This window comes from Bidens hawaiensis, unplaced genomic scaffold (genome assembly GCF_021521415.1).
Source record: "Bidens hawaiensis isolate Kalapana, Puna unplaced genomic scaffold, B.hawaiensis_p1.1 tig00006617_1, whole genome shotgun sequence".
Taxonomy (NCBI): domain Eukaryota; kingdom Viridiplantae; phylum Streptophyta; class Magnoliopsida; order Asterales; family Asteraceae; genus Bidens; species Bidens hawaiensis.
The window spans coordinates 382,443-406,650 of record NW_027491447.1 but is presented as its reverse complement, the minus strand read 5'-3'; the positions used below and the strand labels follow the sequence as shown (position 1 = coordinate 406,650).

Below are 24,208 nucleotides of genomic sequence, written 5' to 3'. Positions count from 1 at the left end.
TTATATAAATAACTATCGAACACCGAAGATGACGCTTATTAATCAATTAATGCCTAAGTACATAATGAAGTCGATTTAGTGTTTCTATAAATAATTAACGTACACCAAATCAAATGAGAAAGCATCTATAATATACCGGCGCTCCGAACATGCTGCTGCAACACCGGAGAAGTGGAATTGATTAATGCCTAAATACATAATGAAATCAATTTAGTGTTTATATAAATAATTAACGAAGACCGAATCAAATGAGAGAGCAACAACTATAACATACCGGCGGTCTGAACATGCTGCTGCAACACCGGAGAAGTGGAATCGATTAATGCCTAAATACATAATCAAATCGATTTAGGGTTTATATTAATAGTTAAAGAACAACGAATCAAATCAGAAAGCAAAAACTATAGCATACCGGCGGTCCGAACATGCTGCTGCAACACCGGAGAAGTGGAATCGATTAATGCCTAAATACATAATCAAATCGATTTAAGGTTTATATTAATAGTTAAAGAACAACGAATCAAATCAGAAAGCAAAAACTATAGCATACCGGCGGTGGCGGTGGCTGGTGCGGTGGCGGTGGCGGGTGCTGCAACACCGGAGAAGTGGAATCCGGTGAGAAAACGGGGTTGGCGATGGCGGTGGCGGGTGTGGGTGCGGCTGTTCATCATGTTGTTCACTGAAAAGGTTTACATGGCAATTGTGGTTGCGGGTAACAAATTGTTCGGTAAAAAACCCGAAGAACGCTACAAATGGGAACCGTTTGAGGATGATATTGAGTTGGGTAACTCTGTTTACCCTCTTGTTCTTGTTCAAGTGCCAATGTTTAATGAAAGAGAGGTTATTATTATTATTACTATTACTATTCCTGTTATTATTATTTTCCCAATTGTGTTTATTATTATTAATTATTTAATTAATTAATTAAATGTGCACACAGGTTTATCAGCTGTCCATTGGTGCAGCATGTGGGCTATCATGGCCATCAGATCGAATTGTGATCCAAGTGCTTGATGATTCAACAGATCCATTGGTTAAGGTTGATAACTTATATTTTTACTTATATTTTTTATTTTAGGAAAAAAAATAGTACAATTTAAGTATCAGAGTTTGAATAAAAAACAAATTAAATTAACGTGTTAATTATGAGAATCAAGTAGTGTAGATTATATGGTGGAGAGATAAATGTAGTGTTTTTTTGTAAATTTGGGGAACATTGTTTGTCCCTATTTATTTTTTAATATTTGTTGGATTGGTTGTGAGTAAATGAGAGGGAAAACTGTAATGATAAATGTATAAAAAAATATTATTTAATTGAACAGAAGAGAGAAATATAATGTTTTTTAGTGTAATTATAGAGATAAGGATGAGAATGCTCTAATCCCCGTGTCGATACCTACCACCTACAACATTATTGAAATAAAACTAGTGAAATAATATGAACTCAAGTTATTGGATTTACCCAAAACAGAGAATAACAATATCTCACATGGACTATATGTGTGATAATAATTATCAAAGTCATACAATAAAATTGTATACAACTGTCCCAACTACGAAAAAAAAACCAATAATTTCTACCTTTATAACCATAGTCTTTTTCTCTTTCTGCTCACACCTCTCATCTTTCTCCTTGGTCTCTTTCTGCCTCTGTTTTTTTCTCACTAAAACAGAGACCTTCACTTTTTATCTTCACTCTCTTTACATAATCCTAAATGTATAAATGCTTCATGTTCAAACATAAAATGTATATGCTTTAAACCCCATTTCTTTGGCTTCTTCTAAAAATCAAAATTCAATTCCAAATTCCAAAACAAAACAGAACAGAAAACAGCGTACTCTGTTTTACTCTGTTTTTACTCTGTTTTCTTTGTTGTCATTCTCTTGTGAAAACAACAAAAACAGAGTAAATAATGAAGCATTTGACTATGGAGTTTCTTTCTGACCTGTTGGTGGGTTCACAGTATGACATTGGAGGGCATATTATGCTGATCTGGGGTCAAGTCAAGATGTTATTAGTGGTGCCATTTGTGAGAATCTTTATGTATATTAATCTGGTGATGTCCATCATGTTGTTCACTGAAAAGGTTTACATGGCAATTGTGGTTGCGGGTAACAAATTGTTCGGTAAAAAACCCGAAGAACGCTACAAATGGGAACCGTTTGAGGATGATATTGAGTTGGGTAACTCTGTTTACCCTCTTGTTCTTGTTCAAGTGCCAATGTTTAATGAAAGAGAGGTTATTATTATTACTATTATTACTATTCCTGTTATTATTATTTTCCCAATTGTGTTTATTATTATTAATTATTTAATTAATTAATTAAATGTGCACACAGGTTTATCAGCTGTCCATTGGTGCAGCATGTGGGCTATCATGGCCATCAGATCGAATTGTGATCCAAGTGCTTGATGATTCAACAGATCCATTGGTTAAGGTTGATAACTTATATTTTTTATTTTAGGAAAAAAAATAGTACGATTTAAGTATCAGAGTTTGAATAAAAAACAAATTAAATTAACGTGTTAATTATGAGAATCAAGTAGTGTAGCGTAAATACAACTTAATGTAATTACAGTACAATGGAATTACACAATTACAATACGTGTATATATAATTACACTATTTGTTCTTACAGTTAGTACATTAAATTATTTTATATGTTAACTTTCCCCTAAGTATATAATTATTCCTCTATATTATTAGGGTATGGTGGAAATGGAGTGCCAAAGCTGGAAAAGCAAAGGAGTGAACATACACTATCAAGTTAGGGACAACCGAAAGGGATATAAAGCTGGGGCACTTAAAGAGGGACTGAAGCATGAGTATGCCAAACAATGTGAGTATGTGGTCATCTTTGATGCTGACTTTCAACCGGAACCTGATTTTCTCATGCAAACTATCCCGTTTCTTCATCATAATGCGGAGCTTGGTCTCGTTCAAGCGCGTTGGAAATTCGGTAAGAAGGCATCTCTATGACTTTCAAGTTTTGTTTTATGTGAGTTAATATTAGATAGTGCATTAGTTGGTAGAAATTAATTTGTTCGCAACTAGTACAAAAGAAAAGCACCAATAGTAATTATTATAAAGAAATTTGCTGAAATGGACAAGCACATATAATATAATAAAAAGTGTGGAATGTCATACCAAAATTTCCTGGGAACATAGTTGGCAAAGTTTAATAAAAACACATGAAAAACACATGCGGATCTGTAACTCATTAAGGCAGGCTCCGAGTGTAGTGGGGGTGTCCGCATAATTGGTTGTTAAGATCCTGATAACATTTTTATTATATTTAATGAGATTAGATAATATTAAATATGTGCATGTGGTTATTATTTTTTTACTTTAGGATATGAAGAAACACTAAGTGACCCGGTGCAGATTATAGATAATCTGGGGGTTAAGTAATGTTTCCCACGGATGAGATCTAGCTGAGAAGGTTGTTCTTCAGGAAACCTGCAAAACAGACACCGTAAGCTCGTCACTGAGAAGGGGGGGTTCCTCCTTGTGACCACCCTCCGGCTTGAGAATCAGACTAGATTGCTCTGAATATAAGTGTATATTAAGAGATTGCTAGATAACAGGATAGCAGATGATCTTACCATTCCAAGATGTTGGAGTATTTATAGCCGAATGTAGGTTTCCTAGAAGGTACAGCCGGCTGAATAGTATTCCTGTTCTACCAACAGTGGACTGTGCACAGGCCATACTGGTTGGTGGATAAGTTACGGCCAACAGTAACAAAGTCGGCTGTACTATTCCACCAACTGTAGATTATGCACGTCCCACCTACTGTGGATTATACGCAGGCCATGCTGGTTGGTGAATAGGTTATGGCCAACAGTAACACTATTCCACCAACTGTAGGCTGCGCACGCCCCTCAGTAAGAATTGGTGAGTAGGCAGCGGCTAATAGTGACAAACAGTACTAGAGGGTGCTCCTCCTCGTACTGTTGTCGGTGAGCTGTCACCCTGTGATTGGCTCATGGGCTGTTCTGGTCAGATTGTCTGTCCTATCCATACCTTGGTAGGTATAGTACAAAAGATCTTTCAGAATCATACAGACTGGCTCACTTTGGCGGGATTGTTCCCGCCTTGCTCTTTCCTTCATGTGACTACTGAAGTATCTATTTTCTTGTGCGTGTAGCCCTGCTGTCTGCGGGTAGCCTTCCCTGATGGCTTGTATCCGCAACTGCGGGAACAGGCGGGGTACTTCACCATTGGGAGGCTTTCCCTGCGTGTACAGCTTGCGTACTGCGCGTAAGGTTCTCTGAGCATGGTGGGTCCTGCGGGAGCAGATGGCCTTTGCGCAGACGTCCCTGTTCAAGGTGAGTCTTGCGGGACCAACTGGGCTCTGCTGGGACCTACCTCTTCAAGTCCCCCCAGTCCAATGTTCTTCTCATGAATGTTCAATAAAGTGAGGTGAACTTTTAGACTTTAAGCAAGGGGTTTTGAAAAGGGTTTTTAGTTTTAAGGTTCTCCGTGGGGATTCTTCCCGCGGGTTTCCTAATGTCACTTGCAAAAATTCCCGATTTTTTTGCTTGATCTTTGGGTATGATGCGGGTAGGTATGTAACCTTCTCGCAAGTCAGGAGCGTTGAGTCTTACTTGTATATAGTCTCCATGGGGTTCTGGTGGTTTTCAACATAGTGATCAATTATGCTAAGACCACCAATTCCATCACGGAGTTTCAAACAATATAATTCTCGACGTTCCCGTTATGCGGGGATGTTACTCCTCTATCCGCAAGCATTGCCCAGAAGATCCTTCTTGGTTTCAATTTTCTGCTGGGCGCTAGGTATGTGAAGGGTTTTGCCTTAACACTACCCGCGCTCGTCTTACGGTTACTTTACTTCCAAGGTATTCTTGGCTTCAATTCCCTGCGGGTGCTAGGTTTGTGAAGGGTTTTGCCTTAACAATGTACCCGCACCCGGCTTATGGTTACTTGGTTGCCAAGGTATTCTTGGCTTCAATTCCCTGCGGGTGCTATGTATGTGAAGGGTTTTGCCTTGACACTGTACCCGCATCCGTCTTACGGTTATTTGTTTGCCAAGGTAAGGGGTGTTTTCCCGCTTACTTTTGAATCTTTTTTGAATTTTGAATTTCGAAATTCGAAGAGTTGGTGGAAAGATAGGAACAGTCCAAACATCTGAAACGTCGTGCGACAGTTTCTTCTGACTGTGTCAGGACGTGCAGGAAGTTATGGTGACGTGACAGTACATGGTCATTCCAGACACTTTTTACGGCGCGTGGGCGCGATTTTTCGGGCGCGTGGCCGCAAAATTACTGGCACTCGTCCTTTTGACAGCTGTTGTCAGCTTGCTTTTTGCCACGCGTCATAGTTTCATTGCACCTTCAATTTCTCTCTCCTCCGCATTAAATTCACCGCATTAATTGCGATTAGTATATAAAGGGGGTGGAGGATCCTTTCCAATTCACACTTTCACATTTTCTCTTCATCTTTACAGCGATTTCCGGTGAATACTCTATTCAGTCGAGCATTCCCTTGAAATCGTTTTCTTCTTCCTTCTGCAAGATGTCTTCACATGATTTCGAGTCTACGACCGATGATAGGAGTACTGCTGGCGAGTGCCAGTGTGCTCTGCCCGGCGATCAGTACCGGTATGTTGTTAGGAAGTTCATGCTCGATCCTCTCGAGCCTGAGTTTCCTGAACCCCATCAGACCGTGTACGATGCCCCCAGAGGCAAGATCGGGGTTTATGCAGCATTCTTTGTCTATGGGAATCTTAGGTTCCCATTGACAAAGTTTGTTTACCGTGTCCTTGAGAGGCACGGTGTTCATTTGACCGAGCTGCACCCTATGGCAGTCGCCAAGATTCGCCACTTCGAGTGGGTGTGCCGGATTTTGGGCATCGAGCCCCATGTGGACCGCCTGATGACCTTCTATACTTGGAGGTGCATCCAGGGGTGGTACACCCTGACAACCCGTATTAAGGGTTTAAAGATTTGCGCGACCGAGCGCAGTCTCCGATCGTGGAAGCGGGAGTTCTTCTACATATCCGCCCGCGCCGTCCCCCTTGCCATGAAGTTTAAAAATGGCCAAGCAATTCCGAGCCTTCACGCCCCCAACTACCAGGAGGCGGAATGGTTCTCGAAGATATCCCTGGTCCAATCTCCGGTTTACCGGTTTGCGGAGTCCGGGATGGTGATGTTGGGGATGAGCCGGGTGTGGAAGGAGGCGTCTCAGGTTCCCATCCTTCTCGAATACGGTTTGAACTCTATTCCTTATGGTATGTCTTGTCTTTTTTACTGATACGAGTTTGTCTTCTAACTGTTTCTTTTCTTTCAGAGGGGAACGATTTGGAGTCGCTCCTGTACCCGCGGGAAGCTGACGGTCCCGCGCGGATGGGTACTCGTGCTCTAGACGAGGGCGAGTTGCCCATACTGGAACAAACGGCGGATCGGTTTGTGGAGGTCTATCCGCTGGGCCACGAGATCCTGAGCCACCGGCGGCCAGGTAAGGCGATATTCTATCCTCAATCCCTCAATGCTGTACCCGCTGCCGGAATTCATGACATCCCTTCTTCTGAGGAATCCGCAGATGGTCCTTCGCTGGTGCGGAAGAGGAAAGCTGCCGGCGGAAAGGGGAAGGAGAAGGTGGCCTCCACAGCCGATCCAGTGCTCCTATCTGACACTGAGTCAAATAGTGAAGAGGTGGCGGGGAACCCCGGTGGTGAGAAGACCACTGCTCCGGAGGCTACGACTGTTGCCTCCGGAGAACCAACGACGACGACGGTGACCGGCATCAAGAGACCGGCTCCATCGGGTTCGTCCCCGCCCTTCCGTACGTTCAGGCTCAAGAAAACCCGTAAGTACAAACGTCCTTATCTTTGTAGATTTATCACTATAAATTTATTGAAACTTATCTTCTTGTGCAGGCGTGGATGTTGACGCATTCCAGGGTGGAGCGCAGGGGAGTACCTCTCCGCCAATGACGGTAGGCTCGGTCAGCCTACCTGAGGCGTCGACCCAGGCGCCTGCGCCTGCATCCGCTGGTCCAGTTGCTCACTCCTATGAGCCGACTGTTCCAGCCGAGATGACGTCACCGCCGGCCGTGAGTGCGATTTTTACAGCATCCTTCACGGAGCCGGCGGTTACTGTTGCTGCTGCCTCCACGGCGGCGACCGCGGCGGATACCATGCCTCCGCCATCTACTGCGGCGGAAACCGTGCCGCCTCCGCCATCGGCCTCGACGGCCGAACCTTCAGGTACGCGCGAGGCTTCTCGCCAATCTTTGTTACCTTCCCATCTGCCTGACCTTTTGGATGGATTTCCCTTAGGTTCAGGTGATGGGTTCGGTGGCTATCGGCCTGTGATCGACCCTACAGGTGCGTAGGGTTCTTTTGGCCTTTATACATTTTTTTTTTTATATCATCTTTTCCTAACTGCTTTGTTTCTTTTGCAGTGTCGGATTCCAATGAAGTGTATGTTCCAAGATGGAACATTCGCCGAGGAACAACCCTTCGCACACCTGTGGAGTGCGTGGACTGGGCTCGCCACGCTGCTCCCCATGGTGCGTTGGGGGAAGCCATGGTTAGCTACCAGGAGGGTAGGCTAACCAACGAGCTTCGGGTTCTCCTGGCCCGGATGCAGCCACGCGTCGAGCTGCTTTGTCGTGAAAACGACAAGTTGAAAGCAGCTCGTGTTAAAGAAGTATCTCAGGCGCGTGCTCTCCGGGGGAAGAACCAAAAACTAACCGCAGTGGCTGCGGAGAAGGATAAGGCCTTCAAGGCCCTCGAGGTTGAGGTTCAAGCGCTACTCGAGGCCCGCTCCAAGGCTGCCCAAGCTGTTAACGAACAGCTTCGGCTAGCTAAGGAGACTGCGAGGAACGCGACCGAGAGGGCCACCAAGGCTGAAGCTGTTGCTGAGCCTCTCCGCCTGGAGAATGAAGAACTTAAAGCCAAATTAGAGGCTCTTCAACAGGCTCATGATGCCTTGGCTATGGAGGATGCAAAGAAGCTTCAAGAGATCTTGGACCAGAGGGGCGTGCTTGCGCACACCGAGCGGAAGCTTAAGGGCGTTGAAGAGGCCGCTGCAAAGGATGTGCTTCTTGCCAATCTTAATAAGAGCGAAGCCGAACGCGCCTGCACCCAAGCTCAAGCCGCCCTTAAAGAAGCTCTGGTTGCCAAGGAATGGCTTCTTCGAGAAGCGTTGTCTCAGGTATGTTTAGCTTTACGTCTTCACGCTTTCCTTTGTTCATAGAAAAGGTGTTTGACACTTGTATCTTTTTTTTTGTAGGTTGTGCATCGGGTCTTCTCAGAGACTACCTACGATGATGCCATGAGCGCAGCCCTCAACGCTTCTCATGAGGATGGGGAAAAGGCCGGCTTCCTGCTTGGTCTAGGGTTCGTTGAGAGAGGCTTCCCGCCTTCCAACTTCCCTTTGTTCGATGTGGACACCGAAGCTGCATATGACCAAGCGGTGAACCAATATGCCGCCTTTCCGCATCCGGTGGTGGAGAAGGTGAAGGAAGTCGCTGCTGCTGATGATGGACTTGCTATCCTCAAGGCTTTCCTTGAACCGCCACGCTCTACTGATGGGGCTGGTCCAAGTGGAAGTGGTCCTGAAGCTTGATTCTGAAGATCCCTTCCCGCTGCTAGGATAGACTTTGTATAGATTTACTTTTTAGGCGGGTAGTTACCCGGCCATTCTTGTAACGAACAATTATGAAATATAAATCTTTGTGCGGCTAAGACCGCTTCTTTCATTGGATTCCTTGCTTTATATGACTTGCATACTTTAAATTAGCAATTTTCCAAGTGTTTTAGAATAAGTTAACCTTTGAACGTGGTAGATGATAGGTTGAAGTTTTGCTTCCTTGTTCGTGATTGTGCGGGTAAGACCGTCACTTGCACTTACAAGGATGGCTAAACTTTTACTTACATCTGACCTGCGTGTAGGTTTTCCTCATCCTTTTTTAGTATAAGTTAACCTTTGGACGTGGTAGATAAGTTGAAGTTTTGCTTCCTTGTTCGTGATTGTGCGGGTAAGACCGTCACTTGCACTTATAAGGATGGCTAAACTTTACTTACATCTGACCTGCGTGTAGGTTTTCCTTATTATTTTTTAATATAAGTTAACCTTTGAACGTGGTAGATGATAGGTTGAAGTTTTGCTTCCTTGTTCGTGATTGTGCGGGTAAGACCGTCACTTGCACTTACAAGGATGGCTAAACTTTACTTACATCTGACCTGCGTGTAGGTTTTCCTTATTTTTAGCGTTGTTTATGCGGGTTTTGCCGCCTTCCACACGCAACTACTTCTTCACACATTGATGCGGTGAATACCGGCACATGGGAAGTTCATAAGTTAAAGGTAAGGCTATCAACACATTGTGAAAGGAGAATCATTTCCATTAGAAGTGGCTCTAGGCCTTTTCTTTACAAGTTTGGAATTGATCTACATATAACATTTGCGTAATTGAGCTCCATTCCATGTTCTTGGGATGGGAGTACCATCGAGCCTTTCAAGCCGGTATGCGCCTTTTCCTAGGACTTCTTTGATAATGTATGGCCCTTCCCAGACCGGGGCCAGCTTTCCTGGGCGCTCTTGGTTTGAAGCCTCGTTGTTACGCAGTATGTAGTCTCCTATACTGAAGTTGCAGAGTTTTACCCGCGTGTTGTAGTACTTTTGCATTTGTCGTTTGTAGTTCTCTTCACGCACTGCGGCTAAGTCTCTGCGTTCCTCGGTTAGCATAAGATCCAACCGTCTTTCCGCATCATTGTCCTATGGCTGACTCAAGACCCTTGGTGAGGGTAGACCAATTTCGACCGGGACCATGGCTTCAGTGCCATAAGTGAGGCTGAACGGGGTTTCTCCCGTACTGGCCTTCTTCAGCGTTCTGTTTGCCCAAAGGACGTGCGGAAGCTCGTCCACCCAGCCGGATCTGTGTTCCGATAGTCTCTTCTTGATGCCTTCGACGATGCTCTTATTTTCTCTTTCCACCTCACCATTACCTTGCGGGTGTGCCACTGAGGTAAAGGTGTGGGTGATTTGAAGTTCTTTTAGCCACTGTTGTAGCTTCTTGTCAGCAAAGTTGGTGCCATTATCGCTCACCAAATTCTGTGGAAGTCCAAAACGACAAATAATAAATTCCCAAATAAATTTTTTGATATGTTTCGCGGTTGTTTGGGCTAAAGGTTTTGCTTCTATCCACTTGGTGAAGTAGTCGATGGCTACCACTAGGAACTGAACATTTCCTGCTGCTGTAGGAAATGGGCCTGTCACATCGATGGCCCACTTCTGAAATGGCCATGAAGAAGTGACTGGAACAAGTTCATTCTTCGGGCGGTGCGTGTTGGGTGCGTAAAGCTGGCACGACCTGCATTTTCTGATGTATGCCAGTGCATCCGTATGCATCCCCGGCCAAAAGTATCCCGCGTTGTTTAGCTTGGCTACAACAGCGCGGGGACCTGCGTGTACTCCACAGATGCCTTCGTGTACTTCCCTTAGGAGGTAGTCAGCATCTTGGTTGTCCACGCATCTTAAGAGTGGGCCAAGAAAGTTACGTCTGTAAAGGATGTCATTGACAAGTTGATAATTCAGTGCTTTACAGCGTAATTTTCTTGCCTGTGTTTTTGACTCTGGTAGTGTTCCTGCTGCAAGGTAATTTATTATTGGTGTCATCCACGTTTCTGTACCGATTTGGATGACACAAATTTCCTTGTGCGGGACTGATGGTGCTTCGAGGAGTTCAATGCGGATGTCCTTTCCCAAGTGGGTGAAGGCTAGTGATGCAAGCTTGCTTAACGCATCCGCAGATTTGTTTTCGCTGCGCTTGACATGTATGACTTTACAATCATTAAAATCACGCATAAGGGTTTTTGCCTGAGCGAGGTACAGGGCCATTGTGTCGTTCACAGCGTGTACGTCCCATTTATTTGGTTGGCCACCAGCATGGAATCCACGTGGGCTTCCAAGTTTTTCACTCCCATCTTACGCGCAATTCTCAATCCGGCCAAGAATGCTTCATATTCGGCTTCGTTATTCGTACTTGGAAAATCCAACCGAATAGCGTAAGTATATTCTTGGCCTGCTGGGTTGGTTAATTTTAACCCTGCGCCTGAACCCTCGTTACTGGCGGCTCCATCAGTGTAGAGTCGCCAGACATCATTGATGTCCTGTGCTAGGGAGGGTTGAGCCTCCTCCTGGCACTCTTTCTCCCGCGAAGCGGGGACTTCTGCAATAAAATCGGCCAGGACCTGGCCTTTTATGGCTGGTCTTGGCTTGTACTTAATTGCATATTCTCCCAATTCAATTGCCCATTTGGCTAGACGTCCCGATAATTCGGGTTTGCCTAGAACGTTTGAGAGTTTGAAGTTGGTGAGAATGGTGATTGGGTGGCCCTGGAAATATCGTCTTAACCTGCGTGAAGCGTGTATAAGTGCTAAGACTAATTTTTCGAGGGTAGAGTACCGGGTTTCTACGTCTGTTAGTATGCGGCTAACATAATAGATTGGCATCTGGATGCCTTTTCGTTCTATTAGCAGGACTGCCCCGGTTGCTCTATCTGTTGCGGAAAGGTATAGGATTAACTCCTCTCCCGCTTGTGGTGCTGTAAGTGTTGGGAGTTCGATCAGGCGTGACCGAATCTCCTGAAAAGCTGATTCCGCTTCTGGTGTCCAGCGGAAGTGCGTTTTCTTTAAGCAGTTTCTCAATGTTGACACGAAAGGAAACGACTTATCCGCATGGTTTGCCAAAAAGCGATTAAGTGCGACTAGTCGTCCATTCAGTGTCTGAGCCTGTTTGATGGTGGTAGGTGATTCCATTTTAACAATGGCTTCGACCTTTTCAGGGTTCGCTCTGAAGCCATCTTTAGTAACAATGACTCCCAAGAACTTCCCTTCTTCCATCCCAAATGAACACTTGCTCGGGTTGAGCTTCATGTTTATCTTTCTGAGCGTGTTGAAAGTTTCTTCAATGTCTTTCAACATCGCTTCTGGCTCGGGGCTTTTGATGACCAAATCATCCATATAGACTTCCAAGTTTCTCCCGATTTGGGCATGAAACTCTTTGTCCATCAGTCGTTGGTACGTGGACCCTGCATTCTTAAGTCCGAATGGCATCATTTTATAACAAAATGTACCATCGGGCGTCCGAAATGCGGTTTTGTCCTGGTCATCTACGGCCATGTGGATTTGATGGTACCCCTTATACGCATCCAGGAAGCATTTAAGGCGAAATGGTGCCAACGAATCCACCTTAAGATCAATTTCTGGTAACGGATAACAATCTTTGGGGCATGCTTTGTTCAAATCTTTGAAATCTATGCACATGCGCCATTGTTTGTCATTCTTCGGTACCATTACGGGATTTGCAACCCATGTTTGATATCTACTAACGCGTACGATGCCTGCGTCAAGGAGTTCCTTGACCTGGGTTCTACACGCGTTAGTTTGTTCAGGCCCCATTACTCTGCGCTTTTGTACGACCGGCGTAACAGCCGGATCGCACTTGAGCTTATGCTCCGCCTTACTTCGGGGTACACCAGTCATGTCAGCTGGTGCCCACGCAAAGATGTCAGCGTTTTTCTGCAGTAAGCGTTTGAGTAAGGTGAGGGTGGGATCAACGATTGTTGGTCCAATGGTAACGGCCTGGTCGGGGTATTTGCCATTGAAGGCCCATTTTTCCGGTTCGGTGATGGTTGGTTTAGCCATTTTCGGTTTGGGTTTAGATGAGACAGATGCGATGCATACCTGGGGAATGCCAGTGATCATCGCTACACCCTCAGCTGTTGGCCATCCCATCATGCCGTGGACTGAAGATATCACGGCGTTGAATCTTGCCATCCCGTCTCTCCCGAAGAGAATGTCGTACGTGTGGTGTGGCTTCCTCATCACGACAAAGTCCACATCCTCTGTGCGGGAGTGTTTTCCATCTGTAAGAGTGACGGGGAAAGATAGGATACCCAGGGGGGTTTCTGTACTGCCGTCAAACCCTTCCATTGAAGCGTAGACCGTTTCCAAGCGTTCTTTGTCTTCATCATCCAGCTTGTCAAAGAACTGCCTGTACATCACTGTTGACGAAGCGCCGTTGTCAACAAGAGTGCGAGAAGTGATGTAATGCCCCAGCTGGCTTTTGATGACGATGGGGCCTTCTTTGCTGGGGCCTCCTGGCACTCGCGGGAAGCGCACCTCAGCTTCCTTCCACGCGCATGGTTCTGTCACTCGTCTTTTTCTTCCTCCAACCTTGCCGTGAACCATGTTGATGCTGATGTCGACAGGCTTTCGTCCGTTACCTCTATACCGGTTGTCATTCCTTCCTCCCTTCCTGATTGATGCCACGAGATGTGCAAGTCTTCCATCCTTGACAAATGCTTCAACAATGTCTTTCAAGGATGTGCACTCTTCAGTACCATGACCCTTTGTCCCGTGGAAATCACAGGATTTGCTTTGATCCGCATTAGGTTTCTGCCGGATCAATGGGGCTTTTGGCCATGGCAATTTTTCCGTGGCAAATATCTCCGTGACGCTCTTGGTGAGTGGCGTCCACCGGTGTTTTCGGTTTGAAGGGTGTGTGTTGTCCCTTCCGCCAACAAGAGGGCGAGAGCTGGATGAGGTGTCAAAGTTTACCCTTGACTGCCAAATACCTAGCCGCCTCTTTTTGTTCTGCCGGGCGGTCCTAACGTTGTTATCCCTTGTCCTCTGCGTGTAGAGGTGTGTACTCTGGGGAAGATCTCTTCCCAGCTGCTTCTCCGTCTCGGCAAAGCGCTTGGCTGCTGTCATGATGGCATCCCATGTGGATGGCATGCCGTCCTTACCCGTCAATGTGCGGATAAGCTCTGGGTACTCGGCGCCCTGGATGAAAGCGGCGCGAACAAGATCTTCACTTACGTTGCCCAGACTCAGCTTCTTGGAGTTGAAGCGGGTGATGAAGTCTAGTAAAGATTCATCCTCCTCTCTAACGCAGTTGAGGATCGTCCACTGCTCTTCAGTATACTTCCTCTGCTGGCTGAAGTGCTGGCTGAACTTGTTCTGAAAGTCCGCCCAGTCATATATGTGGTTGACCGGTAAACGATCGAACCATGCCCTGGCTGCTCCGACCAGAGTCATCTGGAACATGTAACACCACGTGGGTTCCGTCCAGTTACTGACGGTAGCCCCTGCAATGAACCTGTTCAAATGGTCGTCTGGGTCGGATAGACCATCATAAGTGCCAATGTTGGACATTTGTTTGGCACTTCTCGGGGCAATTGCTTCCGCAATGTCCCTTGCAAATTTTGACTTTCCTGCATTCGTAGCAGTTGGTCTAAAGGTTTTGGAGAAGTCACGCGGGTTTCTCTCCGCATTTGTTGGTTTAAAGGCTTCCCCAAAATAGACCATCATAACTCTTTCTGATTGTATAACCGACCAAGAAACCCCGGTAACAACCCCAGCAACTGGGGGGAACACCGGCGGTTATACAATCCTTACGAACACTACCCCGACTACCCAAGCCGGGGCAAGTGCAGTAAATATTCCACTGGGGTTCACCGATACCCAGCTGGAAAAACGAACGAGGGTCCCTCGCCAAACACTAGATCAAGTGAAGGCGTGGGCCGAAGCACGTCAGAAAGAGTTCCAAGCTGAATTGGACGAACGCTTGCGTTCAGTTCAACAGGCTGACGAATTCGGCAGTACTCGCCAACACCTCATTATGAACAGCGAGGGCGAGTACTCGGACGACGAGAGGGAGGAGTCCGATACCGACGCAAACCCTCGCCATAAGGCGAAAGGGAAGCGCAAGGAAACGGACTCCCAGCCAAAAAGGAATTTTGGGGAAGCCTTTAAACCAACAAATGCGGAGAGAAACCCGCGTGACTTCTCCAAAACCTTTAGACCAACTGCTATGAATGCAGGAAAGTCAAAATTTGCAAGGGACATTGCGGAAGCAATTGCCCCGAGAAGTGCCAAACAAATGTCCAACATTGGCACTTATGATGGTCTATCCGACCCAGACGACCATTTGAACAGGTTCATTGCAGGGGCTACCGTCAGTAACTGGACGGAACCCACGTGGTGTTACATGTTCCAGATGACTCTGGTCGGAGCAGCCAGGGCATGGTTCGATCGTTTACCGGTCCAGCACATATATGACTGGGCGGACTTTCAGAACAAGTTCAGCCAGCACTTCAGCCAGCAGAGGAAGTATACTGAAGAGCAGTGGACGATCCTCAACTGCGTTAGAGAGGAGGATGAATCTTTACTAGACTTCATCACCCGCTTCAACTCCAAGAAGCTGAGTCTGGGCAACGTAAGTGAAGATCTTGTTCGCGCCGCTTTCATCCAGGGCGCCGAGTACCCAGAGCTTATCCGCACATTGACGGGTAAGGACGGCATGCCATCCACATGGGATGCCATCATGACAGCAGCCAAGCGCTTTGCCGAGACGGAGAAGCAGCTGGGAAGAGATCTTCCCCAGAGTACACACCTCTACACGCAGAGGACAAGGGATAACAACGTTAGGACCGCCCGGCAGAACAAAAAGAGGCGGCTAGGTATTTGGCAGTCAAGGGTAAACTTTGACACCTCATCCAGCTCTCGCCCTCTTGTTGGCGGAAGGGACAACACACACCCTTCAAACCGAAAACACCGGTGGACGCCACTCACCAAGAGCGTCACGGAGATATTTGCCACGGAAAAATTGCCATGGCCAAAAGCCCCATTGATCCGGCAGAAACCTAATGCGGATCAAAGCAAATCCTGTGATTTCCACGGGACAAAGGGTCATGGTACTGAAGAGTGCACATCCTTGAAAGACATTGTTGAAGCATTTGTCAAGGATGGAAGACTTGCACATCTCGTGGCATCAATCAGGAAGGGAGGAAGGAATGACAACCGGTATAGAGGTAACGGACGAAAGCCTGTCGACATCAGCATCAACATGGTTCACGGCAAGGTTGGAGGAAGAAAAAGACGAGTGACAGAACCATGCGCGTGGAAGGAAGCTGAGGTGCGCTTCCCGCGAGTGCCAGGAGGCCCCAGCAAAGAAGGCCCCATCGTCATCAAAAGCCAGCTGGGGCATTACATCACTTCTCGCACTCTTGTTGACAACGGCGCTTCGTCAACAGTGATGTACAGGCAGTTCTTTGACAAGCTGGATGATGAAGACAAAGAACGCTTGGAAACGGTCTACGCTTCAATGGAAGGGTTTGACGGCAGTACAGAAACCCCCCTGGGTATCCTATCTTTCCCCGTCACTCTTACAGATGGAAAACACTCCCGCACAGAGGATGTGGACTTTGTCGTGATGAGGAAGCCACACCACACGTACGACATTCTCTTCGGGAGAGACGGGATGGCAAGATTCAACGCCGTGATATCTTCAGTCCACGGCATGATGGGATGGCCAACAGCTGAGGGTGTAGCGATGATCACTGGCATTCCCCAGGTATGCATCGCATCTGTCTCATCTAAACCCAAACCGAAAATGGCTAAACCAACCATCACCGAACCGGAAAAATGGGCCTTCAATGGCAAATACCCCGACCAGGCCGTTACCATTGGACCAACAATCGTTGATCCCACCCTCACCTTACTCAAACGCTTACTGCAGAAAAACGCTGACATCTTTGCGTGGGCACCAGCTGACATGACTGGTGTACCCCGAAGTAAGGCGGAGCATAAGCTCAAGTGCGATCCGGCTGTTACGCCGGTCGTACAAAAGCGCAGAGTAATGGGGCCTGAACAAACTAACGCGTGTAGAACCCAGGTCAAGGAACTCCTTGACGCAGGCATCGTACGCGTTAGTAGATATCAAACATGGGTTGCAAATCCCGTAATGGTACCGAAGAATGACAAACAATGGCGCATGTGCATAGATTTCAAAGATTTGAACAAAGCATGCCCCAAAGATTGTTATCCGTTACCAGAAATTGATCTTAAGGTGGATTCGTTGGCACCATTTCGCCTTAAATGCTTCCTGGATGCGTATAAGGGGTACCATCAAATCCACATGGCCGTAGATGACCAGGACAAAACCGCATTTCGGACGCCCGATGGTACATTTTGTTATAAAATGATGCCATTCGGACTTAAGAATGCAGGGTCCACGTACCAACGACTGATGGACAAAGAGTTTCATGCCCAAATCGGGAGAAACTTGGAAGTCTATATGGATGATTTGGTCATCAAAAGCCCCGAGCCAGAAGCGATGTTGAAAGACATTGAAGAAACTTTCAACACGCTCAGAAAGATAAACATGAAGCTCAACCCGAGCAAGTGTTCATTTGGGATGGAAGAAGGGAAGTTCTTGGGAGTCATTGTTACTAAAGATGGCTTCAGAGCGAACCCTGAAAAGGTCGAAGCCATTGTTAAAATGGAATCACCTACCACCATCAAACAGGCTCATACACTGAATGGACGACTAGTCGCACTTAATCGCTTTTTGGCAAACCATGCGGATAAGTCGTTTCCTTTCGTGTCAACATTGAGAAACTGCTTAAAGAAAACGCACTTCCGCTGGACACCAGAAGCGGAAGCAGCTTTTCAGGAGATTCGGTCACGCCTGATCGAACTCCCAACACTTACAGCACCACAAGCGGGAGAGGAGTTAATCCTATACCTTTCCGCAACAGATAGAGCAACCGGGGCAGTCCTGCTAATAGAACGAAAAGGCATCCAGATGCCAATCTATTATGTTAGCCGCATACTAACAGACATAGAAACCCGGTACTCTACCCTCGAAAAATTAGTCTTAGCACTTATACACGCTTCACGCAGGTTAAGACGATATTTCCAGGGCCACCCAATCACCATTCTCACCAACTTCAAACTCTCAAACGTTCTAGGCAAACCCGAATTATCGGGACGTCTAGCCAAATGGGCAATTGAATTGGGAGAATATGCAATTAAGTACAAGCCAAGACCAGCCATAAAAGGCCAGGTCCTGGCCGATTTTATTGCAGAAGTCCCCGCTTCGCGGGAGAAAGAGTGCCAGGAGGAGGCTCAACCCTCCCCAGCACAGGACATCAATGATGTCTGGCGACTCTACACTGATGGAGCCGCCAGTAACGAGGGTTCAGGCGCAGGGTTAAAATTAACCAACCCAGCAGGCCAAGAATATACTTACGCTATTCGGTTGGATTTTCCAAGTACGAATAACGAAGCCGAATATGAAGCATTCTTGGCCGGATTGAGAATTGCGCGTAAGATGGGAGTGAAAAACTTGGAAGCCCACGTGGATTCCATGCTGGTGGCCAACCAAATAAATGGGACGTACACGGCTGTGAACGACACAATGGCCCTGTACCTCGCTCAGGCAAAAACCCTTATGCGTGATTTTAATGATTGTAAAGTCATACTTGTCAAGCGCAGCGAAAACAAATCTGCGGATGCGTTAAGCAAGCTTGCATCACTAGCCTTCACCCACTTGGGAAAGGACATCCGCATTGAACTCCTCGAAGCACCATCAGTCCCGCACAAGGAAATTTGTGTCATCCAAATCGGTACAGAAACGTGGATGACACCAATAATAAATTACCTTGCAGCAGGAACACTACCAGAGTCAAAAACACAGGCAAGAAAATTACGCTGTAAAGCACTGAATTATCAACTTGTCAATGACATCCTTTACAGACGTAACTTTCTTGGCCCACTCTTAAGATGCGTGGACAACCAAGATGCTGACTACCTCCTAAGGGAAGTACACGAAGGCATCTGTGGAGTACACGCAGGTCCCCGCGCTGTTGTAGCCAAGCTAAACAACGCGGGATACTTTTGGCCGGGGATGCATACGGATGCACTGGCATACATCAGAAAATGCAGGTCGTGCCAGCTTTACGCACCCAACACGCACCGCCCGAAGAATGAACTTGTTCCAGTCACTTCTTCATGGCCATTTCAGAAGTGGGCCATCGATGTGACAGGCCCATTTCCTACAGCAGCAGGAAATGTTCAGTTCCTAGTGGTAGCCATCGACTACTTCACCAAGTGGATAGAAGCAAAACCTTTAGCCCAAACAACCGCGAAACATATCAAAAAATTTATTTGGGAATTTATTATTTGTCGTTTTGGACTTCCACAGAATTTGGTGAGCGATAATGGCACCAACTTTGCTGACAAGAAGCTACAACAGTGGCTAAAAGAACTTCAAATCACCCACACCTTTACCTCAGTGGCACACCCGCAAGGTAATGGTGAGGTGGAAAGAGCAAATAAGAGCATCGTCGAAGGCATCAAGAAGAGACTATCGGAACACAGATCCGGCAGGGTGGACGAGCTTCCGCACGTCCTTTGGGCAAACAGAACGCTGAAGAAGGCCAGTACGGGAGAAACCCCGTTCAGCCTCACTTATGGCACTGAAGCCATGGTCCCGGTAGAAATTGGTCTACCCTCACCAAGGGTCTTGAGTCAGCCATAGGACAATGATGCGGAAAGACGGTTGGATCTTATGCTAACCGAGGAACGCAGAGACTTAGCCGCAGTGCGTGAAGAGAACTACAAACGACAAATGCAAAAGTACTACAACACGCGGGTAAAACTCTGCAACTTCAGTATAGGAGACTACATACTGCGTAACAACGAGGCTTCAAACCAAGAGCGCCCAGGAAAGCTGGCCCCGGTCTGGGAAGGGCCATACATTATCAAAGAAGTCCTGGGAAAAGGCGCATACCGGCTTGAAAGGCTCGATGGTACTCCCATCCCAAGAACATGGAATGGATCTCAATTACGCAAATGTTATATGTAGATCAATTCCAAACTTGTAAAGAAAAGGCCTAGAGCCACTTCTAATGGAAATGATTCTCCTTTCACAATGTGTTGATAGCCTTACCTTTAACTTATGAACTTCCCATGTGCCGGTATTCACCGCATCAATGTGTGAAGAAGTAGTTGCGTGTGGAAGGCGGCAAAACCCGCATAAACAACGCTAAAAATAAGGAAAACCTACACGCAGGTCAGATGTAAGTAAAGTTTAGCCATCCTTGTAAGTGCAAGTGACGGTCTTACCCGCACAATCACGAACAAGGAAGCAAAACTTCAACCTATCATCTACCACGTTCAAAGGTTAACTTATATTAAAAAATAATAAGGAAAACCTACACGCAGGTCAGATGTAAGTAAAGTTTAGCCATCCTTATAAGTGCAAGTGACGGTCTTACCCGCACAATCACGAACAAGGAAGCAAAACTTCAACTTATCTACCACGTCCAAAGGTTAACTTATACTAAAAAAGGATGAGGAAAACCTACACGCAGGTCATATGTAAGTAAAAGTTTAGCCATCCTTGTAAGTGCAAGTGACGGTCTTACCCGCACAATCACGAACAAGGAAGCAAAACTTCAACCTATCATCTACCACGTTCAAAGGTTAACTTATTCTTAAACACTTGGAAAATTGCTAATTTAAAGTATGCAAGTCATATAAAGCAAGGAATCCAATGAAAGAAGCGGTCTTAGCCGCACAAAGATTTATATTTCATAATTGTTCGTTACAAGAATGGCCGGGTAACTACCCGCCTAAAAAGTAAATCTATACAAAGTCTATCCTAGCAGCGGGAAGGGATCTTCAGAATCAAGCTTCAGGACCACTTCCACTTGGACCCGCCCCATCAGTAGAGCGTGGCGGTTCAAGGAAAGCCTTGAGGATAGCAAGTCCATCATCAGCAGCAGCGACTTCCTTCACCTTCTCCACCACCGGATGCGGAAAGGCGGCATATTGGTTCACCGCTTGGTCATATGCAGCTTCGGTGTCCACATCGAACAAAGGGAAGTTGGAAGGCGGGAAGCCTCTCTCAACGAACCCTAGACCAAGCAGGAAGCCGGCCTTTTCCCCATCCTCATGAGAAGCATTGAGGGCTGCGCTCATGGCATCATCGTAGGTAGTCTCTGAGAAGACCCGATGCACAACCTACAAAAAAAAAGATACAAGTGTCAAACACCTTTTCTATGAACAAAGGAAAGCGTGAAGACGTAAAGCTAAACATACCTGAGACAACGCTTCTCGAAGAAGCCATTCCTTGGCAACCAGAGCTTCTTTAAGGGCGGCTTGAGCTTGGGTGCAGGCGCGTTCGGCTTCGCTCTTATTAAGATTGGCAAGAAGCACATCCTTTGCAGCGGCCTCTTCAACGCCCTTAAGCTTCCGCTCGGTGTGCGCAAGCACGCCCCTCTGGTCCAAGATCTCTTGAAGCTTCTTTGCATCCTCCATAGCCAAGGCATCATGAGCCTGTTGAAGAGCCTCTAATTTGGCTTTAAGTTCTTCATTCTCCAGGCGGAGAGGCTCAGCAACAGCTTCAGCCTTGGTGGCCCTCTCGGTCGCGTTCCTCGCAGTCTCCTTAGCTAGCCGAAGCTGTTCGTTAACAGCTTGGGCAGCCTTGGAGCGGGCCTCGAGTCGCGCTTGAACCTCAACCTCGAGGGCCTTGAAGGCCTTATCCTTCTCCGCAGCCACTGCGGTTAGTTTTTGGTTCTCCTCCCGGAGAGCACGCGCCTGAGATACTTCTTTAACGCGAGCTGCTTTCAACTTGTCGTTTTCACGACAAAGCAGCTCGACGCGTGGCTGCATCCGGGCCAGGAGAACCCGAAGCTCGTTGGTTAGCCTACCCTCCTGGTAGCTAACCATGGCTTCCCCCAACGCACCATGGGGAGCAGCGTGGCGAGCCCAGTCCACGCACTCCACAGGTGTGCGAAGGGTTGTTCCTCGGCGAATGTTCCATCTTGGAACATACACTTCATTGGAATCCGACACTGCAAAAGAAACAAAGCAGTTAGGAAAAGATGATATAAAAAAAAAAATGTATAAAGGCCAAAACAACCCTACGCACCTGTAGGGTCGATCACAGGCCGATAGCCACCGAACCCATCACCTGAACCTAAGGGAAATCCATCCAAAAGGTCAGGCAGATGGGAAGGTAACAAAGATTGGCGAGAAGCCTCGCGCGTACCTGAAGGTTCGGCCGTCGAGGCCGATGGCGGAGGCGGCACGGTTTCCGCCGCAGTAGATGGCGGAGGCATGGTATCCGCCGCGGTCGCCGCCGTGGAGGCAGCAGCAACAGTAACCGCCGGCTCCGTGAAGGATGCTGTAAAAATCGCACTCACGGCCGGCGGTGACGTCATCTCGGCTGGAACAGTCGGCTCATAGGAGTGAGCAACTGGACCAGCGGATGCAGGCGCAGGCGCCTGGGTCGACGCCTCAGGTAGGCTGACCGAGCCTACCGTCATTGGCGGAGAGGTACTCCCCTGCGCTCCACCCTGGAATGCGTCAACATCCACGCCTGCACAAGAAGATAAGTTTCAATAAATTTATAGTGATAAATCTACAAAGATAAGGACGTTTGTACTTACGGGTTTTCTTGAGCCTGAACGTACGGACGGGCGGGGACGAACCCGATGGAGCCGGTCTCTTGATGCCGGTCACCGTCGTCGTCTTTGGTTCTCCGGAGGCAACAGTCGTAGCCTCCGGAGCAGTGGTCTTCTCACCACCGGGGTTCCCCGCCACCTCTTCACTATTTGACTCAGTGTCAGATAGGAGCACTGGATCGGCTGTGGAGGCCACCTTCTCCTTCCCCTTTCCGCCGGCAGCTTTCCTCTTCCGCACCAGCGAAGGACCATCTGCGGATTCCTCAGAAGAAGGGATGTCATGAATTCCGGCAGCGGGTACAGCATTGAGGGATTGAGGATAGAATATCGCCTTACCTGGCCGCCGGTGGCTCAGGATCTCGTGGCCCAGCGGATAGACCTCCACAAACCGATCCGCCGTTTGTTCCAGGATGGGCAACTCGCCCTCGTCTAGAGCACGAGTACCCATCCGCGCGGGACCGTCAGCTTCCCGCGGGTACAAGAGCGACTCCAAATCGTTCCCCTCTGAAAGAAAAGAAAAGTTAGAAGACAAACTCGTATCAGTAAAAAATACAAGACATACCATAAGGAATAGAGTTCAAACCGTATTCGAGAAGGATGGGAACCTGAGACGCCTCCTTCCACACCCGGCTCATCCCCAACATCACCATCCCGGACTCCGCAAACCGGTAAACCGGAGATTGGACCAGGGATATCTTCGAGAACCATTCCGCCTCCTGGTAGTTGGGGGCGTGAAGGCTCGGAATTGCTTGGCCATTTTTAAACTTCATGGCAAGGGGGACGGCGGGGGGCGGATATGTAGAAGAACTCCCGCTTCCACGATCGGAGACTGCGCTCGGTCGCGCAAATCTTTAAACCCTTAATACGGGTTGTCAGGGTGTACCACCCCTGGATGCACCTCCAAGTATAGAAGGTCATCAGGCGGTCCACATGGGGCTCGATGCCCAAAATTCGGCACACCCACTCGAAGTGGCGAATCTTGGCGACTGCCATAGGGTGCAGCTCGGTCAAATGAACACCGTGCCTCTCAAGGACACGGTAAACAAACTTTGTCAATGGGAACCTAAGATTCCCATAGACAAAGAATGCTGCATAAACCCCGATCTTGCCTCTGGGGGCATCGTACACGGTCTGATGGGGTTCAGGAAACTCAGGCTCGAGAGGATCGAGCATGAACTTCCTAACAACATACCGGTACTGATCGCCGGGCAGAGCACACTGGCACTCGCCAGCAGTACTCCTATCATCGGTCGTAGACTCGAAATCATGTGAAGACATCTTGCAGAAGGAAGAAGAAAACGATTTCAAGGGAATGCTCGACCGAATAGAGTATTCACCGGAAATCGCTGTAAAGATGAAGAGAAAATGTGAAAGTGTGAATTGGAAAGGATCCTCCACCCCCTTTATATACTAATCGCAATTAATGCGGTGAATTTAATGCGGAGGAGAGAGAAATTGAAGGTGCAATGAAACTATGACGCGTGGCAAAAAGCAAGCTGACAACAGCTGTCAAAAGGACGCGTGCCAGTAATTTTGCGGCCACGCGCCCGAAAAATCGCGCCCACGCGCCTGAAAAAGCGTCTGGAATGACCATGTACTGTCACGTCACCATAACTTCCTGCACGTCCTGACACTGTCAGAAGAAACCGTCGCACGACGTTTCAGATGTTTGGACTGTTCCTATCTTTCCACAAACTCTTCGAATTTCGAAATTCAAAATTCAAAAGTAAGCGGGAAAACACCCCTTACCTTGGCAAACAAATAACCGTAAGACGGATGCGGGTACAGTGTCAAGGCAAAACCCTTCACATACCTAGCACCCGCAGGGAATTGAAGCCAAGAATACCTTGGCAACCAAGTAACCATAAGCCGGGTGCGGGTACATTGTTAAGGCAAAACCCTTCACAAACCTAG

At 47.4% G+C, this 24,208-nt stretch overlaps 1 protein-coding gene across 2 annotated transcripts in view; it reads left to right on the top strand.

Annotated features, from left to right (window-relative positions):
* The first annotated feature begins 1,384 nt into the window (after positions 1 to 1,384).
* Positions 1,385 to 24,208, top strand: part of LOC143633153 (glucomannan 4-beta-mannosyltransferase 9-like) — a 32,850-nt gene continuing 10,026 nt past the window's right edge. Inside the window, exons 1-3 of one of the 2 annotated variants that reach the window (XM_077101502.1) lie at positions 1,385 to 2,240; positions 2,341 to 2,439; positions 2,709 to 2,961. In XM_077101502.1, coding sequence (XP_076957617.1) covers positions 1,914 to 2,240; positions 2,341 to 2,439; positions 2,709 to 2,961 — 679 coding nt within the window. In that variant the 5' untranslated portion in view covers positions 1,385 to 1,913. The remainder of the gene's footprint in view (positions 2,241 to 2,340; positions 2,440 to 2,708; positions 2,962 to 24,208) is intronic. The other variant, XM_077101501.1, reaches the window with a different exon arrangement.